This window comes from Benincasa hispida, chromosome 8, assembly GCF_009727055.1.
Source record: "Benincasa hispida cultivar B227 chromosome 8, ASM972705v1, whole genome shotgun sequence".
In the NCBI taxonomy this organism is placed as follows: Eukaryota; Viridiplantae; Streptophyta; class Magnoliopsida; order Cucurbitales; family Cucurbitaceae; genus Benincasa; species Benincasa hispida.
The window spans coordinates 11,192,481-11,217,582 of record NC_052356.1 but is presented as its reverse complement, the minus strand read 5'-3'; the positions used below and the strand labels follow the sequence as shown (position 1 = coordinate 11,217,582).

General features: G+C 37.0%; 1 protein-coding gene across 1 annotated transcript; it reads right to left on the bottom strand.

Moving 5' to 3' along the window:
* Positions 1-19,094: 19,094 nt before the first annotated feature.
* On the bottom strand, positions 19,095-23,977 carry LOC120082794 (laccase-17-like). The gene is made up of 6 exons (XM_039038110.1): positions 23,801-23,977; positions 23,562-23,713; positions 22,486-22,730; positions 22,265-22,393; positions 20,416-21,369; positions 19,095-19,505 (listed from the first exon to the last, which is right to left on the bottom strand). The coding sequence occupies exons 1-6, from the start codon at positions 23,906-23,908 to the stop codon at positions 19,375-19,377; spliced, it is 1,719 nt and encodes a 572-aa protein (XP_038894038.1). The 5' UTR covers positions 23,909-23,977; the 3' UTR covers positions 19,095-19,374.
* Between the last annotated feature and the right edge of the window lie 1,125 nt (positions 23,978-25,102).

Here is a 25,102-nt window from a genome sequence, read left to right as displayed (position 1 = left end):
TTGAACTTATTCATAATTTCATAGACGAAAAAGTTTTTTATGACGGACTTTAAAAAGACACTAAGACCTAATCAATAGTCGATGTGTGTAGTTAATGAACCCTTAGGTAGAACATTCAGGTGGAGTAACTTGGGTCCATATGATGCTTCACTTAAACCCTTTCACGTTTCTCCTAAAAATAGTCCCTACATCTGAGACTACCCTCGGCCTCGAAGGCCAACCTTTGGCGGCCCTCTAACAGATGTGTGGGGTAAGGTCAATATCAAAAGGTGGAATGGATAGAGTGTTCGTATAAGGTGGAGCGGCGAAATGTGACAAAAATCCCTCGTCTCCTCGTTGGATTGATAAGAGTTACTGAGCATCAACCATAGAGGCAACCCCTGAGTGTCCCCCCTAAGAAATGGCAAATTTGCGCGTTTCTTTATTTGGATCCTACTGCAAAAAGGATAAAGGTTATTAGGTCTCTTGCTCCTAATACTGCTATCGGTCCTATGGTGGGGCTCATTAGGGCGAGGACTTCCTAGCACCGATAGCGAGGTCACACTTACGGAATTGGTAAAGGTTACGAGTTCTGGTCCGAATAAAATGGGGTTGTTAAGGTTCAGTTCTAAGAAGTTGGTATCTACCTAATAGGTTGAATGTCCTCATCCGAGCGAAGGGGTATCTGATCACTCGACCACTGGTGACATTTGTCCCGCCTCACTGGGGCATCCATTTCAAAATAGTAGCTTTCACTTAGGGCACTTAAACTGTTTTTGCAAAAACTAATTGGTAAATAGTGGGTTTAGCAAAATGTAATAAAGTTTTTTTTCGTATTTTCAGCAATAAGTTTTTTCAAAATGGCCACAACCACGTTACGTTTGCTTAGCACCAAAAAATTAACTGACGATAACTTTCTGACATGGAAACACATGATCACGGGCAATTCATATCATTGAGGATCTCATGTTCACCCTTACGAAGGTCTGTCCTCTTATTCCAACTCCCAATGTCGCTCAAAAATGTTCGGGAGGCATACGAACGATGGACACGGGTGAATGAGAAGGCCCGAGCCTACATCTTGACAAATCTTTCTGAAGTCTGGCCAAGAAACATGAGCCCATGGTTTCAAACAGTGAAATCATGCAGTCCTACGGGGATGTTTGGACAACCATCTGAACAGCTTATGCATGAGGCTCTTAAGTATATATTCAACTCCAAAATGGAAGAAGGCACTCTGTTTATGAACATGTGCTTGACATGAAGGTCCACTTTAATGTGGCAGAGAGTTGAATGAGTCTACCATCGATGAGGGCAAACCAGGTTAGCATAATCTGTATTATTTGCCAGAGAGCTTCCTGTACTTTCTTAGTAATGTAATTCTTAAACAAGTGAAATATAACCTTACAACTCTCCTCAACAAGTTGCAGACCTACATCTTTACTAAAAAAGTACGGAGAGGAAGAAGGGTGAGAAAATGTTGCTTCATCCTCCAGGACGTTCCATCGAGGTTCGAGCTTAGGAACGAAGTCTGCACCTTCTACTTCTAACTCTGCAAATGGGAAGAAAAAGAAGGGTGGCAAAGGAAAAGGAAAAGTGTCTGCTAACTGCCACCTGTCGTCCAAGAAGGTGTCCACCACCGGTTGAAAAGGGAAAATGTTTCCACTGCAACCAAGATGGACACTGAAGGGGAACTGTCCTCGTTGGCTGAAGGAAAGGAAGTCGCCAAGCTAAGGCCAAGGCAGATAAAGGTAAATATGATTTACTTGTATTTGAAACATTATTAGTGGAGAATAATGATTCTGCCTGATAATTGATTCGGGCGCCACTAATCACGTTTGTTCTTCTTTTTAGGGGATTAGATCCTGGCAACAGCTGGAGGCTGGTGAGATGACGATGTGAGTAGGCACCAGGCATGTCATCTTAGTTGTGGCAGTGGAAGGGCTTCAGTTAGCTTTACAGAATAGGTTTCTAGTTTTGAATGATGTATATATTGTTCCCAAACTTAAGAGAAACCTCATTTTTGTAAAGTACTTATTACAATGTAAATACACAGTTTTAATGTGGATAAAGCATTTATTCATAAAGATGGTGTTACTATTTGTACAACATATCTAGAAAGTAATTTATATATGCTATGGTCGTTAGCCATTAATTCCCTCCATAACACATAATTGTTTAAAACTGTCGTAACTTAAATAAAACGTCAACGTATTTCTCCAAAAGAAAATTCCCATCTTTGGCATCTTCGTTTAGGGCACATCAATCTCAATAGGATTGAGAGATTGGTGAAGAATGGAATTCTAAGTGTGTTAGGAGAAAATTCTTTACCGGTGTGTGAATCTTGCCTTGATGGTAAGATGACTAAACGACCTTTTACTGGAAAAGGTTATAGAGACAAAGAGCCTCTTGAGTTAGTACATTCTGACCTTCGTGGTCCTATGAATGTACGAGCCCGAGGTGGCTATGAGTATTTTATTAGTTTTACTGATGATTACTCTAGGTACAAGTATGTTTATCTAAGTCTGAATCCTTTGAAAAGTTCAAAGAGTTCAAGGCTGAATTTGAAAACACATTGGATAGACGGATTAAAACACTTCGATCGGATCGAGGTGGAGAGTTTTTGGACTCAGGATTATAGGACTATTTGATAGAACATGGAATCGTTTCCCAACTCTCAGCGCCGGGTACACCTCAACAGAATGGTGTAGCAGAGAGGAGAAATAGAGCCTTGTTGGACAAGGTTCGTTCGATGATGAGTTACACTTCCTTACCGGACTCGTTTTGAGGTTTCGCAATGGAGACTGCGATATACATATTCAACTGTGTTCCCTCCAAAAGTGTTGCGAGAACACCTCTGGAGTTGTGGAACGGGCGTAAAGCTAGTTTACGTCACTTCCACATTTGGGGTTGCCCTATATACGTGCTTGAGGCTAATCCCTAGAAGTTGAAACCACGATTGACGTTATGCCTCTTTGTAGGCTACCCCAAAGGTACAAGAGAGGGATTTTTGTATAATCCATCGGAAAATAGGGTGTTTGTTTCCACAAACGCTACTTTCCTGTAGGAGGATCATATAAGGGAGCACAGTCCACGAAGTAAAGTCGTGTTGCGTGAGCTTTCCAACGCTACTTTCTAATGATGGCAATGATGGTCGATCATTAAATCTCCTGCTCTAATGCGCCAATTAATGGTCACTGAAAGTTGAGTGTACTTGCTATAGTGTGTCGTTAACGGCTTGTCAACTAAATTCAGATTCGACCGACATCAGCTTTTCGTCCCATCATGATTTATTAAGCTTTCACCTTGATGCGCCGTCTTTATGCGGCCACCTTCTTGAGCAATTTCTCGCGATCGCATACGATCACATGACTTTACGGTCTCAATCTTTCAATGCGCACGGACGCCTAATTCCTTGGATCGCAATTTTATTTGCGCCAACGCATTTTTCCTGCACAAAATAAGTAAATTAACTGCTTTTATGCGATAGGCGCATGAGATTGCAATATTCTTAGTTTAACGCTTTTGGACATGATTTTGTATATTTTTACCGTCGCATTCCCTCATTGTTTTACTTATTTACGCTGTAATAACGTGCATTTTTGTCCGTTATCACACCCCCAAATTTAAAACAATGCTTGTCCTCAAGCATAAACTAATGATTTTCTTTAGAGAGTCAGTCGCCTTTTCCTTACCTAGGTACCTTATTCAAATTTTATGAACTAAAGTCTTCTTAATTTCTATCCTGGACTCTTCCTAAAATATTTCTAATACTTAGGGACCGCAAGTTTAACCTTAAAGAAGACTTTACTTGTTTCCAGGACATCGCATGATTTATTTGAAAACTTTTTCCAACCGGGGTGTTTTTAAATGATTTTTATTCTTGTGCGGTTTAGATATTCCTTTTGTGACCTTACGCTGATCTAAGTGCCTAGCCTTCGTTTTGGCTTGCCCCCACGGGTGTCATGCGAGCATCCAACTATGAGCAAGATGCTCTTTCTCAGTCTAAAATCATGCCCATTTTATTTGGCAGCAGAGTTTCAATCACTTGATTTATGCATTGATCACGATTCCCACCTTCGTCTTGGCTTGCCCCACGAGTGTCATGCAGACATCAAACTACGAGTAGGATCTGATCTCAACGTTATGATGATGATTTTTTTTTTTTTGAATGTCTAAAAGTGGCAAGGTTGAAAATAAATATTGGTTGAAATAAATACTGGCACCCCCAAATTTATACGCAACAATGTCCTCATTGCTGATAGACTGAAATGACTCATGCGATGCTCTTAGGAAGTTTCGTAAAAATCATTTTGAAAGAAAGCTGGTGGACCACTAACTTCTAGAAATATTTCATGAATTGACCATCCTGAAATTAAGTTGATTCTAGTACATGCGATGAGAAATAAAGGTAGGAATTTCATCATTGAAATCATAATTGGTACGAAAAAAAATGCGGTGACTAAATAAAGTAATCAACATTCAATGGTTGCGCCAAACTAAAGAGGATGCAATGATAGAATTAGCAATGTTAAAAATGAGATGCGAGAATGCAAAATTTGGAATAAAAAAGTCAAAGAAAGATACAACCCCCAAATTTGCTCTGTTGCCCGCATCATCTATGATCGCATCCTTCTTTGCAGCGAGTTGATTCCTTGATTGCGATGGGCTGAATGAATCTGGTCGCATTTTTCTGTTATCGCGTAGCTCCACTGCAATTGTTGCTAAATATTAAGAGGGTAAAAATTATGAAAGACAGAGATGGAAATTCCAAAGAGTAGTGTTTGTACAAAAAAGGTAAAGTAAGTTCATGAAAGAAAGATATCAAAAAGATACTTCAAAAAAATGGGGACTGCTCGTTTCTTCTTCAGTCAGGATTCTTCAGGTCCACGGAGTTATTCTCGTGATGAAAGTCGCCTCCGTGATACATCTTAACTCTTCGCCCATTGACCTTGAATGCGCGGGTCCCTTCTTCATTAGTTAATTCGACCGCACCGTGCGAGAATACTTCTTTAATTATAAAAGGTCCAGACTAGCGTGACTTTAATTTTTCGGGAAAAAGTCGTAGTCGAGAATTGTATAACAAGACCTTCTATCCAATCTGGAGATTCTTTTTGCATAGTCGTTTGTCATGCCAGCGTTTTGCGCGTTCCTTGTAGATCTTGGCATTTTCATATGCTTGGATTCTCCATTCGTTTAGCTTGAGCAACTGAAGTTTTCTTGCCTCCCTTGCAGTCTTCAAATCAAAATTGAGCTTCTTCACTGCCCATAGTGCTTTGTGTTCCAATTCCAGCGGTAAGTGGCATGCCTTCCCAAATACCAGCGCATACGGGGACATGCCTATAGGTGTTTTATAGGCGGTCCTATATGATCACAAGGCATCGTCCAGCTTCATGGCCCAATCTTTGCGTGAAAGATTCACCACCTTCTCTAGGATCAGTTTGATTTCCCTATTAGACACCTCGGCTTGGGCGTTTGTCTATGGATGATATGCGGTGGCGACCTTATGGTGGATATTGTACTTAAGCAGAAGTTTGTTGATGACGCCATTGACAAAGTGGGAGCCTTCATACACTGATTATGGCACATGGGGTGCCAAAATGAGTGAAGATGTTTCTTCGTAAGAATTTGGAGACTATCGTCACATCGCTTACGACGCATGATACCGCTTTAACCCACTTGGAGACATAATAGATGGCCAATAGAATGTACTTATGACCATTTTATGGTGGAAATGTCCCATGAAGTCTATGCCTTACACGTCGAAGAGTTCCAATTCTAATATAATATTCATTTGCATCGCATTCTTCCATGAAATGTTTCCCGTGCATTGGCACTTATTACATCTCATAGAATAGTCTCTCTCATCCTTGAATAGAGTCGGCCAAAAATACCCGCTTTGTAACATTTTTGTTGTTGTGCATTGACCTCCAAAGTGTCTACCATAAGGTGAGTCATGGCATTGGGATAGTATGCGCTGATGAGCAGTCTCTAGTACACATAGATGCAAGATATGGTCTGACCCCTTCTTATAAAGATTTGGCTTGTCCCAATAGTATGATTTACATTCATGCATAAGCCGACTCTTTTGTTGGGCTGTGTAGTTTACCGGGAATTGTTCACAGACCAAATAATTGACCACATCTACGTACCAAGGGAATTCTTCAAGTTTGTACAGTTGTTCATCTGGAAAAGATGCGTTCACCTCCGACTGGTTGCAGTCTACTTCCGGATTCTCTAATCTTGATAGGTGGTCCGTAACCTGGTTCTCCATCCCCTTGCGATCAATGATTTCGATGTTGAATTCTTGGAGGAGGAGAACCCATTAAATTAACCTCAATTTGCATCTTTCTTGGTCATTAAATATTTGATTGTCGATTTGTCGGTGTGAACAATCACTTTGGATCCCAGCAAGTAAGCTCTAAATTTTTCAAGCGCAAAGATCACCGCAAGAAATTCTTTTTCAGTGGTAATGTAATTTGCTTAGCCAGGGTTCAATGTTCTACTCGCATATGCGATGGGGAGTAGCATTGTTTTTTTCTTCTGGGCTAGCACTGCCCTCATTGCATAGTTGCTAGCATTGCACATCAGCTCACATGGCTTTGTTCAGTCCGGTGTGATCAACATAGGTGCAATAATTAATGCATTCTTCAGTATTTTGAATGTGTTGAGGCAGTGTGTATCAAAGTCAAACATTCTGTCGGCCTCCAGCAATGCACTCAATGGTCGAGCAATCTTCAAAAAGTCCTTCATAAAATGACGATAAAATCCTGCATGTCCCAGGAAACTCCTGAGAGCCTTCACATTTGCTGGAGGTGGAAGCTTTTCAATGGCCTCAATCTTCGCCTTATCCACCTCCAACCCTTCCTTGGAAACTTTGTGCCCGAGCACAATACCTTTATTCACCATGAAGTGGCACTTCTCCCAATTCAGCACAAGATTTGTCTCTTCATATCTCCTTAGTATCTTCTCCAAGTTGTTCAGATATACTTCATACGTTTGCCCATAAACTAAGAAGTCGTCCATAAATATTTCCATTGAATCCTCGAGATACTCAGAGAAGATGACCATCATGCAACTCTAGAATGTGCTCGGTGCATTGCATAATCAGAATGGCATGCAGTGAAAATCAAACGTTCCGTATGGGCAGGTGAATGTGGTTTTCTCTTGGTTTTCAGGAGCGATCATTATTTGGTTGTAGCCCGCATACCGGTCCACAAAACAGAAGTAATCATTTCCTGCTAGGCGGTCTAGCATCTAGTCAATAAAAGGCAAGGGGAAATGGTCCTTCTTCGTCGCCGCATTGAGTTTGCGGTAGTCCATGCAAATCTGCCAATCAGTGACGGTCCTCATTGGTATTAACTCATTGTTTGCATTTGGAACTACTGTTATTCCTCCCTTCTTAGGTATGCATTGCACGGGGTTGACCTACGTGCTATCGACGATTGGGTATATGATGCCTGCATCCAACCATTTAATTATCTCCTTTTTCACAACCTCTTTCATCGTAGGGTTCAATCTGTGTTGAGGTTCGACAGACCCTTTTTGGTTTTCTTCGAGATGTATCCTGTGCATGAAATATGTTTGGCTGATTCCTCTTATGTCTGCTAGCGTCCACTTTATTGCTTTTATGTACTTCTTCAGGATGCTAAACAGCACATTTTCTTGTTCTTCTTGTAGTGCGGAGGAAATTATGGCTGGTAAAGTTTCATTTTGCCCCAGGAAAACATACTTCAGATGACTTGGTAGAGTCTTTAATTCCACGGTAGGTGGTTGTTCCAAGGATGGTTTTTGTGCTTTTCTCTCTTCATTCAAATTCATTTTTTCTTCTTTGTTTGTTGTTTCCATGATCACATTGCAAGTTTCTACGGATGCGGTCACATCCTCTCTTTCATCTTCTTCTTCGGACTTCTCTTCTTCAATACAACTGGGTTCATTTTCAGAATCGAATAGGTCTTCATCTTCTGGATACTTCAAGGATTTAATGATGTCAAAACTGAGCTTCTTCCTATTTACACTCAACGTGATCTCTCCTTTGTACACATCAATTTGAGCGCGACCAGTAGATAAAAATGGTCGTCCCAATATGATGGGCACATCTTTGTCCGCTTCGTAGTCGAGAATGATGAAATCTGCCGGTAGAATGAATTTATCAATTGAGACCAGGACATCCTTCAACTTTCCCTCTGGGTGAACTAGGGACCTGTCCGCCAGCTGGAGAGTCACCATCGTGGGTGTCAACTGCCCCACATTCAACTATTTGAAAATTGAAAGGGGCATTAAATTTATACTAGCCCCAAGGTCGCAAAGCGTTTGACCGATATATATCCTACCAATTGAGCAGGGTATCGTGAAACTTACAGGGTCGCGCATCTTCAATGGAATTATGGTGTTTGAATTTTGCGTTAACGCCACCGTTGCGACCTTTCCTATGCTTCTTTTCTTTGTCACCATGTCCTTCAAAAACTTAGAATATTTTGGCATTTGTTCTATCGTTTCCGTGAATGGGATGTTGATGTGTAACTGTTTTAACATGTCCATGAAGCAATGGTACTGCACTTCATCATTTTGCTTCTTCTTAAGCCTTTGCGGGAATGGTGGTAGATGTATCTACACGGTTCCTTGTTCTATATAGGCTTAGAGGTGGATGCAACTTCTGGTTCCATCGTCTCATTTTCTTCTGGTTCATCCTGTGTCAACGGGGCCTTGGATTCCATCGCAACTGGATTAGTCTTACTTGGCTCCATCTTTTCTTCCGCTATTCCACTTCACAAGGTCACAACTTGACGCTTCTTTCCTGTGTTCCCTGGGTTGCGTGGAAGCTTAGTTGAGCTCAGCAATGTCCCTTGTGGTCTACTTTTAAGCTCTCCCGCAATCTGTCCTATTTGGATTTCTAGATTTCGAATTGAAGTCGCCTGATTCTGGAGCACCGTCTCATTCTTTTCTATGTATAACTTTAATAGGCTCTCTAGGGAAGAAGATGGTGGCGCTTGTGAGCTATTGGCTTGATTTTTTTATTAACCGTTCGTTCGCAAGAAAAATCCTGGTGGTCCTTCTTTTTGCGCCATAGGTTGATAATTCTGTTGTTGATTGTTTTTCCATGCGAAATTGGGTTGGTTTCTCCACCCGGGGTTATAAGTGTTAGAGAAAGGATTGTTCTTTACGAAGTATACTAATTACGGGTTCCTCGAACATTCTTCCATCAGATGCGAATCTTCATAAGTAGCACAACTTGTGCTTATCTGCTCGGTTGCATTGACCTACCCTCTTTGCGTTCCAGGGCTGTTGATTGTGATGCCCTGTAATAAATTGATCATCACATTCATTTGATTCTGTAGAGATGCGATGGCCCCATTGTTTACATCACATTCTTGAATTTTTAGCCATTGATCGCTTTCCCTCCAATCTTCATGATTCTTTGATATGCGATCAAGAATATTTTTTGCCTCAACATACGTTTTGTCAATTAGACCTTTAGCTGCTGCCGCATTGGTAGCCGTTTGCGATGCAGGGTTCAAACTGTGATAAAATATCTCCATCTGGAGACAGTCAGGTAAGTTGTTGTGCGGACAATCTCGCACCAACCTTTTAAACCTTGCCCAGGCGTCGCTGAGCGATTCGTCAATTTCCTGTTCAAAATTTGTAATCAACTTCCTCCTTCTTGCATTCTCAATAGGGGGGAAGTATTTCTTCATGAATTTTTCTACAACTTGTTCCCATGATGTTATCTCCCCTGGTTCGAGAGAATAGGCCCATTTCCTTGCTTGGTCGCATAACAAAAATGGGAACAACGTTAGTCGAACTTCTTCAGCTGAGATGTTTGGGAACACAAAAGTGTTACAGATTTCAATGAAACTCCGGAGATGGGCGTGCGAATCCTCACCACGCCTTCCACCAAACTGTCCGGCCGTCTGAATCATCTGCAACATAATCGGCTTCATCTCAAACCTCGATCCGTCTAGAGCTGGCCTCATGATTCCTGGGGAGAAATCGTAGAGGTTGGGCGACGCATAGTCCCGAATGGGTCTATTGCGGTTTTTTTCAAGGAGAATGGGGTTTGCCATGATGTTGTTTGTGTTTACTGCTCTTTCTTCTGGTTATTCCGCCATTCTAGGATTTCTCTCTTATAGTTGTCGGCGGTTGTCTCTCTGTCTTCTTCGGAACGTTCTTTCGATCTCTGGATCGTAGTTGGGCTTAGGAACATGTCCTTCGCTCATACGACACCTGCTTCTTCCCTTACCAAAGGAATGGCAGTGCAAAGAAGTCGAAAGCTGCAAAGAAAATCAAAAGAATTTACTGTTAGCGCAATATGAACTGCTGTAGTCCCTGGCAACGGTGCCAAAAACTTGATGCGTTGTGAATGTGATGCAATGATGGTATGAAATTGCGGTGATTTATTATGCGTTGCACATGCAAGTTGTCCTAATAAGATCCAAGTATAAATCTCACTAGGTTTCCTGGTAAGTCTAGGGTCGAACAAAGGACTACTGAGTTACTATGCGACAGTAAATTTAATTCCTTTCCGATGGCAAAAATAAATAAGTTGGATGGTGTTTTGTTTGAGTATATTTCCTATGCGACGGATTCGAGTAAAGAGTTGATGAAATCGAGAATTACAATGAGTATGCGATGAACAAGTTAAGAAGGGATTTAGCTAACACTTCCTAAAATTGCGTTCAAGTTATGCGATCATTCTACACACACACACACAACATGTCATCTCCCAATGCAATGCCATAAATCCTATTTCTAGGACGCATGCGATATATACGATAATGTCGATATGACTTGTGTTTAAGCCTCTATTCTTGTCTATGTGATGATGAATGATGCACACATACACAAGGTGACCGCATACTATTATATCTTATCTCTAGGGTGCATGTGATGCATAATAGCAAACATAACTTATCCCTAAGTGTCTATCTCTTGCTTTTATGGTTCTAATCTAACTCTCCTAAGTCTAGATTCTAATCTGACTCTCCCAAGCCTAGATTTTATCTTTAGACCACTCTCCCGAGCATCTCTAAAGGGTGACTGACGTATACATAAGACAAGATGATCACATAAAGTGAAGATCTTAGGTCATGCTAGCTAAGTACTTCTCAACCCATTTGAAAATTTAGCTATTCATGCAAAGTATGGAGAGATTGAACATAAGTTAAAATGAGATTTTCATTGTCGATAGATTAAATGCAGGATATAGAATAACAATAAAATACAGAGATAAGAAGCTCAGTAGCAATGTCTTGCTTCCCGTGGCTTTTTACACTGTCTTTTCACTCCAACTCTGCTCAGATGAATATCCTTGCTTTCGCAAATGTTGGCCCTCTCTCCTTTTGTAGCACTTCCTGGCAGTCTTCCGAGTTGTCTTGGAATGATCTCTCGACGTCTTCTGCTCTTGGATCGTCTCCATCTTCTAAGTATATGAATAACTATGAATAGACTAACGACTATCTACTTTGTATATGATCTCTATTCTATATGGCGAACTTGTTTAACGATGGTGGTCTTCGGTATTTATAGAGCTCAAGGTGAAGAAGCTTTTCTCTCTAATGATGGCAATGATGGTCGGTCATTAAATCTCCTGCTCTGATGCGTCGATTAATGGTCATCGAAAGTTGAGTGTACTTGCTACAGTGTGTCGTTAACAGCTTGTCAACTAAATTCGGATTCGACTGTCATCAGCTTTCCGTCCCATCATGATTTATGAAGCTTTCACCTTGATGTGCTATCTTTATGCGGCCACCTTCTTGAGCAACTTCTCGCGATCGCATACGATCGCATGACTTTGCGGTCGCAATCTTTCAATGTGCATGGACGCCTAATTCCTTGGATTGCAATTTTATTTGCGCCAACGCATTTTTCCTGCACAAAATAAGTAAATTAGTTGCTTTTATGCGATGGGTGCATGCGATCACAATATTCTCAGTTTAACACTTTTGGACATGATTTTGTATATTTCTACCGTCGCATTCCCTCATTACTTTACTTATCTGTGCTATAATAAAGTGCATTTCTACCCATTATCAAAGTGTAAACGGGGTGCTGATGGGAAAGTGCAGACCTTCAAAGTTCGACTTATGGCAAAGGTTATACCCAGATAGAGGGAGTCGACTATGAAGAGACTTTCTCACCTGTTGCCATGTTAAAGTCGATCCAGATGCTTCTGTCCATTGCAGCTTATTATAATTATGAGATCTGACAAATGGACATCAAGACGGCCTTTTTGAATGGAAATCTTGAGGAGACCATTTATATGGTGCAACCCGAGGGATTCATAGCCCAAGATCAAGAGCAAAAGGTTTGCATGCTGAATCGGTCCATTTATGGGCTGAAATAGGCGTCTCGATCTTAGAACATACGATTCGATACTGCGATCAAGTCGTATGGCTTTGACCAGAATGTTGATGAACCTTGTGTCTACAAGAAGATCATCAACGCTTCAGTAGTCTTCTTAGTGTTGTATGTAGATGATATACTACTCATTAAGAATGTTGTAGTTCTACTGACTGCAATTAAGAACTGGCTAGCGACCCAATTCCTAATGAAAGATTTGAGAGAGGATCAGTTTGTTCTAGGTATACAGATATTTCGGGATCGTAAGAACAAAGTGCTAGTGATGTCTCAGGCATCGTACATTGACAAGATGTTGCTCAAGTACTCGATGCAAGACTCCAAGAGGGGCCTACTATCGTTTAGGCATGGAGTCACTTTGTCTAAGGACATGTGTCCTAAGACGCCTCAAAAGGTTGAGGAGATGAGACGAGTTCCATATGCATCTGTCGTTGGTAGTTTGATGTACGCGATGCTCTGTACTCATCTATTCATTTGCTACGTTGTGGGCATAGTCAGTAGGTATCAATCTAACCCAGGCCAGGGTCACTGGACCACAGTGAAGAACATCCTCAAGTATCTTCGAAGAACGAGGGACTACATGCTCGTGTATGGATCTAGGGATTAAATCCTTACTAGATACACGGATTCTAACTTTCAGACTGATAAGGACTCTCACAAGTCCACATCAGGTTCAATCTTTACTCTTAAATGAGCAGTTGTAGTGTGGCGAAGCACTAAGCAGGGGTGCATCAACTACTCCACTATGGAGGCGGAGTACGTAGCGGCTTGTAAAGCTGCTAAGGAAGTGTGTATCTCAGAAAGTTCTTGATCATAATTGGAAGTTGATTTTAGATTGCCTCGACCCATTACCCTCTATTGTGATAATAGTGGGGCAGTGGAAAACTCCAAGGAGCCTAGGAGTCACAGGCGCGGAAAATACATAAAGCGGAAGTATCATCTGATCCGCGAGATAGTGCATTGAGGCTACGTGATCGTCACAAAGATCGATTCGGAGCACAATGTTGCTAACCCGTTTATAAAGGCTCTCAAGGCTACAGTGTTTGAGGGTCACCTTCAGAGCATGGGTCTTAGGATCGCTCACGGCTGGACTAGGGCAAGTGGGAGATTTTCTTGTACTGGGCTTTTATGCCCTAGTTTATTGTTTTGTACTAGTTTAATGTATACCTCATTTCGCTTTAGGACAAGTGGGAGATTTTTAAGGTTGATGCCTTAAAGTCTCGTGTCCTGTGGTTTGTAAACAGTTTGTACGAACGCTTATGTTGTATAATATATCATATTTTACTTCACATCTTGATTTTGCTCAATTGTATATTTTATTTTCTTTACCACAAACCAATAAACATAAAATCTCTTTTTATCTGTATGTAACTTAAGCATGTATGTAGTGACGTAAAAGTGGATCATGTCTTGAGTGATAACCAAAATGGTCTGTAGTATATGGATATAGGAGGGAAACCTTATCCTGGTAACGCTACGGATGCGGCCCGCTTTGTGGAATGGTCACAAGTGTTGTGACTTGTCACAGATGGTCTGATCCTGATCATTCGCGTAGGGGACATGCAAGCGGGGGCGTCCTAAACAAAGAGTTTTTATAAGACCTGACCATGAAGTGTTAATGTCTCGTTATATAACATCGTTCATGACAGAGACTTCACTTCACTAGGATGACCATAGGTAACATGACCTCAATTCTGAGTGAGTTGGGAACTTCTGCCATTAAGGGTGGTCCTTTGATTTGTATGGGTGGAGTGGCCAGGTCGCCGATTCAAACCTACCATTTGGGGATTCGTCTAATTTGGGACTGGGAACTCAGCTACACAAGATGGAATTCACTCATTCCCCGAAGCAGGGGCAAGTAGATAGATAGCTCCCTTAAGAACTAATTCCAGGGCTTGAACGATGGGGCGCCACACACCTTCTCTTGGCTCGAGAGGTGTGCACACATAGTTGGACTATGTTATATTATTCATTAGAGGAATCAGTGGTACTTAAGGAGTGAGATGTAACTACAAGAGCAAAATAGTAAATTGGCCCAGTTGTACTTACGAGCATCTATAAAGGGTCATCGTACTCATGATTAGTTATATCCGATGGACACATAAATATATCTGTGGTAAGAAGAGTTCAGTTGTTGGTCTTTAGTGGAATGTCTGGCAGTTAACGAATGGTAGATCTCGTGGCTAAAGAGTTTAGTCATCATTCACATTCCGTTGAAGCTTCGAGCCACAGGTCCATAAGGTCCCCTAGGTAGCTTGGATTAAGTAAAGAATCAATTTTTGGGTGAGTTTGAAATGTTCAAATTAACAAGAGGGAGTTCGATTGTATATGATATAATTGAACTGGTTAATTATATATGATATAATTGGCTAAATGTATGAGATACATTATTTTAGAGGAAATTAGATATAAATATGATTTATATCAAGTGGAGGAGAAATTACTATAGTAGATATGTGATATCAAACTATAGGATACGAATATATTATGATTATATTCATTTATTAATTAAATTGGTTAATTATGAGATAATTGGCTGAAATATTCTCTTCGATCGTGCCTTAGTGGGAAATTCAGTATTTGGTTATTGTAACTGAAGAATAAAATGAAAATGTGTTTCATTTTGCAAGGTGTTTGTAAAAAATCGCAAACGGTGTGAAAACGTCTTGATCTCTTAGCTGAGAGCCTATACGATAGAGCTTCATCGCTTAAACGATCGCACACCCGCGTCTAAATGATCGCATGCTTTTCTCTAAACAATCACTTAGCTTTTCTAAACGAATGCCTAGCGTGTCGTGTTTTCTAAATGATCATTCACCTATTTCTAGATGATTGCTTAGTAAAACCTACACGATCGTGTAGCTTTATCTAAACGATAAGCATCCCCGCTATACGATAGCTTTCTCTCCCACTTGCTTATCGTCTACAGGATCAGTCGGTTCCTCCTTCCATTTCCAAATTCAACAAAGACCACGCTTTGGATTCTCACTCCGAGAATACCAAGGGCTCTATGGGTGGTGTCGTCCCCGCTCCTGCTTGCTCGTGCTTGTTCGTGTTGCTTTCGTTCATATAAAACGATTGTGCTACCATAGCCGACTGTTTTGCTTGGCGATAAAGAACGTAAAGGTTGATTCCGCTGCGTTGAGTTTGAAATTGAAGAGAGTCTTCAACTAGTATATGAACTCAATCCCTTGAATTTTATTTATCAAAGCATTCCATTAATTAGTGTTAATTGCATAAATGTATATTAGAATTTGTGTGTGGTATTTCGGTCATAATGAAATCAGAAAGATCTAAACGCGCTCATGGATGCTCTTCGTTAAGAGATCCTTCAATTGGCTCTTGATTGATGGGCTTTAATGTGTGATTAAGTGTCTGTAATTCAATTAGAGTCATTAAAGTTGAAATTAGGTTGTAATTGAAGAAAGAAATGAAGAAGGTCGAGTAGTAGAAACTGGTTTTTCAGCCACTACACTGTTCTTCATACTCGATGCACGATGTCGTACTTGACGCTCGATGGCATACTCGATGCACGATGCCATACTTGATGCTCATACTCGATGCACGATGCCATACTTGATGCTCATACTCGATGGCATACTCGATGCACGATGCCATACTTGATGCTCATACTCGATGGCATACTCGATGCACGATGCCATACTCGATGCTCGACGACATACTTTATGCTCATACTCGATGTCATACTTGATGCTCGATGGCATACTTGATGCTCATACTCGATGCTCAATGGCATACTTGATGCTCATGCTTGATGGCATACTCGATACTCGATGAATTTGCTCGATGACATTTACTCGATTACTCGATTACTTTATTACTCGATGCTCGATGGTACTCGATGGTTTTTTGCCCAATTCAGCACAATTTTGATCATCAGAGGTCCGGTTCGAGGGATTAGGGTCTGGTTTAAGGCGGTTCAAGCGGTCCAGAAGTGTTTTGAAGCCAGTTTTTGGTTATTATTATAATAGTTAGACCTTTGTTTTCTTAAGAATGCCAAAACTTCACCATATCAGTTTTTGTTTCATTATTTATGCATGTGATGTATGTTATAATTAAATAAATCTTGTATGTGCATATAGTATACCATGTAGATTTAAAATCTAACCATAGGAAGCATGTTACATGCATTGAAAGTATGTTATAAGTTGTTATAATATATAGCATGCATGTTTAGGTTTCAGATGTTTTAATATAAGTGTTATATTAAATCATAAGATATCTGATGTATGTTATGGATGCAAAAGTATGTCTAAAGTCTTATAAGTTGTTATAAATTTGGGTTAGACATTAAAATCCATAACAAAGATAAGTTGCATGCTCACGTAGGTTAACCACTTGTTTTAATACTTAAAATATGTTGTTTTCTTATAAAACTTAGGTAACAAACTCAAGTGGCATATAATCTTATCTAAGGCGAGGGGTATTTAAGTTGACGATCTACGGAACACCTCCTACCTGGGGATTATGGCCGAATAATTGAGTGTTGTTAACTAGTTTTATGAACAATACATGAGCCATGTGAGATCTTAAAATTGATTTATCACCTAGACATCGTAGGTTAAATCTAAATATAAACATTATACTTAGATAAACACCTAGACCTAGGTTGTGTGTTATCTTGATGCCATGTGCTGTTGGAAAAAATGTACATAAGAAAACCTAGTTTTTCCTTCTTTTTTCACATACGGTCATTTTTTACTAGCGTCATATTTGTTCAAAACTTCTTCTACCAACATTCTCATTTTCTACCACATCTTCTAAGATCCATGTCGTCGTCTCTTGTCATAGCTTCTATTGTTGATCTCCATTGTCGCCTTCATCCACCACCACTTTTATTAAAAGATAACTTTCTTTCTTTCTTTTTCTTATTGTTATTAAAAGTACCCACAGCCTTTGGCAAATCCCAAAGGAAACACAACTTCTAGTGAGTCTCGAAGGAAACACATCCTCTAATAAATCCCAAAGGAAACACATCCTCTAATGAATCTCAAAGGAAACACAACCTTAGGTGAATCCCGAAGGAAACACCACATCTAGTGAATCTCGAAAGAAAACACAACCTTTGGTGAATCTCAAAGGAAATACAACATCCGGTGAACTCCGAAGGAGGTCACCACCTTTAGTGGGTATCTAACTATCGGTAAAGATAATTATTACTATCGTAAACATTACATGCATCATGACATAGTCCCATAATATGTAAATACCTCTCTTCATACTCATTAGTCAATCAAAAGCTCATATAAATAAAAATGTTGAAGTTCATGCTAGCATTCGTAACATCTCATCATACTCATAGGTCAATCAAAAGCTCATATAAATAACAATACTGAAGTTCATGCTAGCATTCATAAATTATCATCATACATAATCAGAACAACTTACTTACCCTCATGCAATTCTATACAACAACCTAAGAGTCTCGAATAAAAACATAAATTTTGTTGCCTGCCACATAAGCAGTTTCAATAGTAAGATTACTTACCTCTAATTTCAAACTCTAGACATTAGCAAGCTTAACCTCTTCCTTGCCCAACAGTGCTTGAATCAAACCAAAGTAATGAACAAGCAAATATAAATTTCAATCTCTAAGCACAGTGTCAAAACCACCAATCCTAAACCAAAAGCTTCTCAACAACTTACCGAAAACCCATGAGATCACACTTAAATCACCCAAACGAAAATACCAAGAATCCTCAAGATCCAAAACTATTATCCAAACATCATGGCAATTTATGTTAGGCCACAATCCATGATTTAGTCAAACTTAAACCGAGTACTCCATAAAACATACAACATGCTTAACAACTCAAAAGAGTTTAGAGCCTTACCCTTCATCAAAATTCGCCGACTACACCTTTAATTGGTTGGACGAAAACTTCAACAACCTGAAATTTCATCCTAAAATTCAAAAATACGACAAGTACCAACAAATCAGGGCAAAAAAAATTTAATGACTACTCAAAATCCTAAAGAAAACCCTGAAGAAAACCCAATAAAAAAAATTAAACCTACACTTAATCCAAGATTCTAGTAAAACCCAAACGACAGTGATTGGAAGGCGGAAAGACTGATGGGTGTTGACCAGATCTGAGAAGTGTTCATCGGACGACTAATTGAACGTGAACTGAAGGAAGTCGTCATCCCTACGCATGACAAACAGAAACGGCAGTGAACACCGATCGAAGCAGCAACAATGGGGCTAGGGGCTAACGATGCATGGGTCAAACGATTGGGAGTCGAACGACGGTGCGACAATGAGCAGGGGTGCGACGATGTACGAGGACTGGGCGGTGTTGGATTATATGTCCTAAAACTCACAGTTTGTAATGTTAAACGTATTCTATTATCAATATAGATGCTATTGATATTTATTCAATAAAACTGTTATTGAATATGTGAATTGCATTTGTAAAGTCTAAATCTAATAAACTAAAGATCCATGACTATTATTTGAATACATGAACTTTACGTGGACATACAAACAAAATGCTTGTAGTTTGTAAGACAATGATCAATAATCTAATTATAACTATTAATTAAATAGTTAATCTTTTGAGAGTTAACAACATATTGAAGTTTTAGGGTTTAATTATATAATTAAGAGTGCAACACACACAATTGTTCAATGGACAGTTTAATTAAAGTGTCAGTCTGATAATAATATTTTTACATACTAAAAATTGAACACCAATATCTAAATATCATGTTGATGAATTGAGAATCCCAAACTCTTGAATCAACTCAAACTTGGCCTTTGTTAATGAACAAGGAAGCAATATAATTGCTATTTTAGTACATTTACAGCAAAAAAGCAATTGCTATTTCACTCTTCTTACATTCACACATCTCAGCCTGATAATCATATAACGGACAAAACAATAATTTAAAAACACGTGATTTTCCAAACAAAAAAACAAACACAAAAAAAATAAAAACAAACTTAGACCAACAAAAAAACATGTTAAAAAACAGAACAAAAACAAAAGCAAGGATAAATCTTGATATATGGTTTCAACATTTGGGAAGATCTGCTGGTGGAGGCAAGAGCTTTTGATTAGGGAGCTTTCCATCCAATACCAACCAAGCCATTTTTAAACCCCAACTTGTGTGCACCTCTAAGTGACAATGCATGAACCATACTCCTATTATATATCCACAAACAAACAAAAATTAATATATGATAAAAATTAAATCTAAACTTTATATTAAGCAAGTATTTCATAAATATGTTGTGGGAGTTACTTTTAGACTAAATTTTACAAAATCATCATCATTATATATTTAATTTTGCTCAAATGTTTAGCTGCATTTAATAACTATTTGGTCTTATGTGGTTTTTGGTGTCTTAAAATTAAATTTATATATAATGTTTATCAATAAAAGATGGAATCCATGGTAATAAAATTATAAGAAAATAACAATTAAAAAAAACAAAATATGATTATGCCTAGCTCTTTTCTTAGTTTTTAAAACTTCGGCTTTGAATTGGAAAACATCATCATTATTCAATTTTGCTCAAATGTTTAAAGCCGTTTTTTATAACTATTTAGTAAGTTGTTATATCCCATTGGGTAATTTTGTGGTGTTTAGTTTTTGAAATTTAAACTTATGAGCACAAATTATTTTATTGATTTCTTTGTTTTGTTATTTATATCTTACGATCTTGTTTTTAAAATCCAAGCGAAATTTTAAAAGCTTTCTTGTTCATATAATTTAACTAAGAATTTTCATATGTTTGGTTGTGAAAGATGGAATCCATGATAAATAAATTAGGAAAAAATAAGATAAATTTTTAAAACTAAAAACCAAAAAGATTGTTCAAATAATGTGACCTATACTTTTTCTTTTAGTTTTCAAAAACTTGGTTTTGATTTTGTAAACATTCATAAAAAGTACAGTAAATAATAAAACAAAATAAACTCATAAGTATAAGTAGTGTTTATAAACTTAATTTTCAAAATTCAGATGATTATCATAAACCAAACCTTAAAGTTTCAATTTTTTTAATAACCTATCAACTTAAACTTTTAGATTTAGATAGATTGTACCGACCTGGATTATCAGCGAGAAACCGAATCGCGACCCATCCTCCAGCTGGCACACCAACAGTGTTCCTTTCAACAGGATCAACAAGGTTGAAATTCTTAGGATCTTTATTAGGATCAAAGTTTCCAAATCCTTGTCCAACCACAAAGAAATTAAATCCATGCAAATGAAGAGGATGACTCTCAGCTCCAAGAATACTTGTATCTTGCATTATCAACTCCACACTTGTATTAAAAGGCAAAACCACAACCTTTGTCCCATTCCCAACCATAGTATTATTAGGAGGATTACCAGTGTAATTAAAAGGAATCAAAGGACTAGTTGGAAAAAAAGGACTATAAACCCCATTAGATTGCCCTTTATAATGAGCTTGAAGAAGGGCAATATTTGGCATTACAAAAGAAACATTATTAATTGAAGCTGCAAACATTGTCCCATTTGGTCCTTGACATGTTTGGTTTTTTTGGTTACAAGGGTTTGTCCCAAGTCCAACAGTGAAGAAAAATTGCTTGTCAACTTTTTGAGGAACATTAGCTGGGAACTGGGAATTGGCTAAGCTTCTAAGTTTTTTGGTAAAATTAGTAACAAATGAAGTGTCATTTAATAGTGGAAGATTTGGTTTGTAAATTGGTAGGTTTTTTTTGGAAATTTGGTCATAATATTCTAGGATTCCAGCAACTGTGGAATTGTCAAATGTTCCTTGTCCTGTTACATATGGTCTAGCAAACATGAAAAATTTGGCATTTGGGAAATGGGATTTGGTTTGAAGAAGAACATTTGTGGTCTGTCCTGGTGCAATTATAAGTGTGTTGGTTTTAAAGGGTTTAACATAAATTGCATCAACATCAACTATTGTAAGGCTGTGATTTGCTATGCTGAAGAAAAGTTCATCGTTTAATGCTGCATTTATTAAACGGAGAAGATAGGTTTTTCCTGGCTTCACTTTTAGCTTTAATGTATCTGCATGAAACAATATAAACAATTACAATAAAATGTTAATTATTATTATACCTTTTAGAAATTTGTAAATTTGGTAATGTTTGTGTTTCTTGTTTCCTACCTAGTTTTGAGAACAAAGGAGTTGATAAGGGTTTTTCAAATCATGTTGAAATTTTGGAACTAGCAAAATCAAGTGTTTTTTTTTACGATAATATAAATTTATTATTTTATGATTTTTTTACTTTTAGAATATGTAATAAACATTCTTCAAAAAATAGAATATAAAAGTTTTGGATTTTTAATTTAAAATTTCAAAGGATTGATAATAATAAAGGTATATGTTGGATAATAATTTCATTTTTAGTTTCCTATTTTAAAAAAATTAGACTTGTTTTTGCACAATTTTTTATTATATCATACTTATTCAACTCTCTAAACTTTATATTTCATTCTTTGTCAAGTTATTTCAAAAAAAAAGAGAGAGAGAAAGAAAGATCTTAAAAACTTTTTTTTTTCTATTTTCAAATTTTGATTTAGATTTTAAAAGCACGTGTAGGAGGTAGCTATATATATATAGTACTTTTCCACTCTCAAAAGGAAATATTTGGACTATTTGTCAAGTTACTAAAAAAAACCTTTTGTAAAACATGTTTTCTTGTTTTAGCTTTCAAAACCAACTCGTAGGAAGTAGCTAAAAAATCAATTTTAAATTTTTTTCAAAAAAAAAAGAGACTTGTCGTATTTATAATTTTAGAAATAAATAATTATCAAATGAAATTGAAATGATTGTCAAATATATTTTTATGAACGAAAAAACAAAAAATAGTTAAAAACATCCTTTCAATTCTTTTTATTAAGAAGAGAAAACAAGAAACAAAAACGATACCAAACCATAGGAACCATTCTTTTACAATACCTTTAGTGGAGCAATTATACAAAGGTCCAGGTAGACCATTCATTGTATAAGCATCAGAAACATTTGGACCTCCACCTGTTTGTAAGGCTTGGCTAATCACAGCTTCAGTATCTACATTCCACCACTCCCCTAATTTTGAATTACCATTGAAACAATCATTAGTTGAGGTTAATTAATAATTAATCAAGTGTTTTAGAGATTAATTATATTGATTAATTTACCAAAGATGATTGGCATCTCTTTGTGGGGTTTGGGAAATGGATAAGGAACTCCATGTTTAGGAAGAATGATTATAGGTCCATAAAGTGTTGACCTTAGCCAAGAAATATGAGCATGCCAAAATAGAGTTCCTCTTTGCCCAATAATTGTGTAATTATACACATAGCTTTGCCCAGTTTGTATTGGACATTGGGTTATGTAAGCTGGTCCATCTGCCCAACCTGATCTCAATTGTCTGATTCCATGCCTATACTCAAATAAAAACATCTCATAATTATGTTAATTTTCTTTCACTAAAAAGAAAAATACCCTTTTTCGTCTCGAGACTTAGAGTCTAGTTTACGTTTGATCTCCAAATCTCAAAATGTTATAGTTTTTTTACTTTGAGTTTTGCTTCCATTTTGTCCCTAAATTTCAATATTTATCTTTTCACACTTGATTTTCACTAAATATTCATTTTATACATTTTTTTTATGTTAATATCTATTAATTAATGATTTTTCATCACTATTAAAATTAATTAAGAAATTTCACATCATAATTATTTGAGGGAAAATTATTTCAAATGGTAAAACTGTTGAAACTATTTACTAAAATTTTAGAACTGTCAATAATAGATGTTGATAGACACTGATAAACTTCTATCAGTATCTATCAATATCACTGGTAGACCCTGATAGAAGTCTATCATTGATAATTCTAAAATTTTATTATATTTTGTAAATATTTTGGTTATTTTTCAATATTTAAAAACAACCTTTATTTTAAATTAATTAACTAAAATGTTAATTTCAAAGAACAAAAGTGACAATTAATGAAAACTTTAATGTAAAATGTAAAATATTGAAACTTAGTGACCGAAAAATGAACACTAAACTCAAAATACAAGAGTAAAAATGTAACATTTTAAAATTTAGGTAACCGAATGAAAATTAAACTCAAAATTATGAAATACAAGTGTAACATTTTAAAAACTATGAACCAATTAAAAATTAAACTCAAAAGTCGAAGATTAATTATATGAGATTTTTTTTTCTTAAATTACGTCAAGAATGTCAAATAAAATATAAAATTATACCAATGAATAGATATGTTGTTGGGGACATGGTTAACCACTTTGATAAGTAGTCGGTCACCCTCTCTAGCAACAATACGAGGTCCAGGAAACTTGCCATTCACTGTCACCATGCTCTTTGTATGGCACAAACGTGTCACATTTTGCATTTTAACCTGAAAAACATCGAAAAGCATTACATATATTTCAATATGATTAAACTATCCAAAAAAACTGAAAAATAGTTGAATATATATATTTACTTCAAAGTTGTAATGCCTCGTTATGCCAGCAAACACCAACTTAGGAACCACACATGAATACAAAATGAAACAAAAGAAGGAAATCAGGTTGTGATTAGAAACACCCATTTTTTTTCTTTTTGGTCTTCTTCAAAGAGAAATAAAGTAGTAGTAAGGCTTTAGAAATTGATGGGTGTGATATATTTTTGAGGTGATTTTGTGAATGGATTATGAATATGTATATATAGTGGAAAAAAGTGAAAAGTGTTTGGTTTGTCAATGGAGTAATAAGGTCATAGAGAACAAACTTAATTTTGATATGGACATTTGCATTCGAAGAGGAGAAGGGCCAGCTAGAAGGGTTGTTAGAACAACTTTAGAGTGGTGTCTAAGATAATCAATAATATTTACATTTATTTTGATGTTCTTGATCTTCGATTTGGAACTCTTTCAATTTTTCTTGCATGTTAGTAATCATGTTTGTTGATCAAATATGTATTTATGTGAATTAAAAACATCCCCCATTATATTTCTTCTTATGTAAATGAATTATTGATTTTTTTTATGAGTTCTAACAATTTGAGAATGGAATATCGAAGTATATCGATCTTGGGATGGTGATTAGTATCTTATTTACTATACTATTCTCAAATTGAAGGAATAATCGAACATAGAATGAGTCAAAGACCCACATTGGTCTAGAGAAAAGAAAAATCATGGATATATAAGGGAGAACAATTATCTCTAATGATACAAAATTTTTTGAATGAAACTAAAGATAAAACTAATATCATATTATTGTGGAGATATATACCCTCGTCTCCAAAAAGCCATTTTCTAACGTCAAAACCATTTCTTAAGGATATTGAAGAGGGGAAAAAAGAAAAAGGGTGTGATTTATATTTCGTTTTCATATATGGGTGGAATTTGTAGTTCAAATAGTGGTTGAAATCAAGTAAATCGTTGTTAGGAGTCAAAACCATTGCAAGGATATTCTCTAGAATAAACTCCTGTTTAAAACTAGAATCTATCATTGACCATATATAAATATATTTATATTAATAGTGCAACTTATTCTCATATTATGAAGGATAGAGAGAAGATAGGAAAAAAAAATAAGATAGATCAGAATTATAAGTTTAGCCTCTAATTTCGATGTTTGTATCTATTTAGTCCATGAATTTTCAAAAGTGTAGGTTAGGTTCTTAAACAAATTATCTGAAATTTTAAAAAATTAAATCAATTATATCTATAATATATTTGAAGTTTATGTCTAATAGAAATTTAAATTTTTCATTGTGTGCCTAGTAGATCTATAATTTT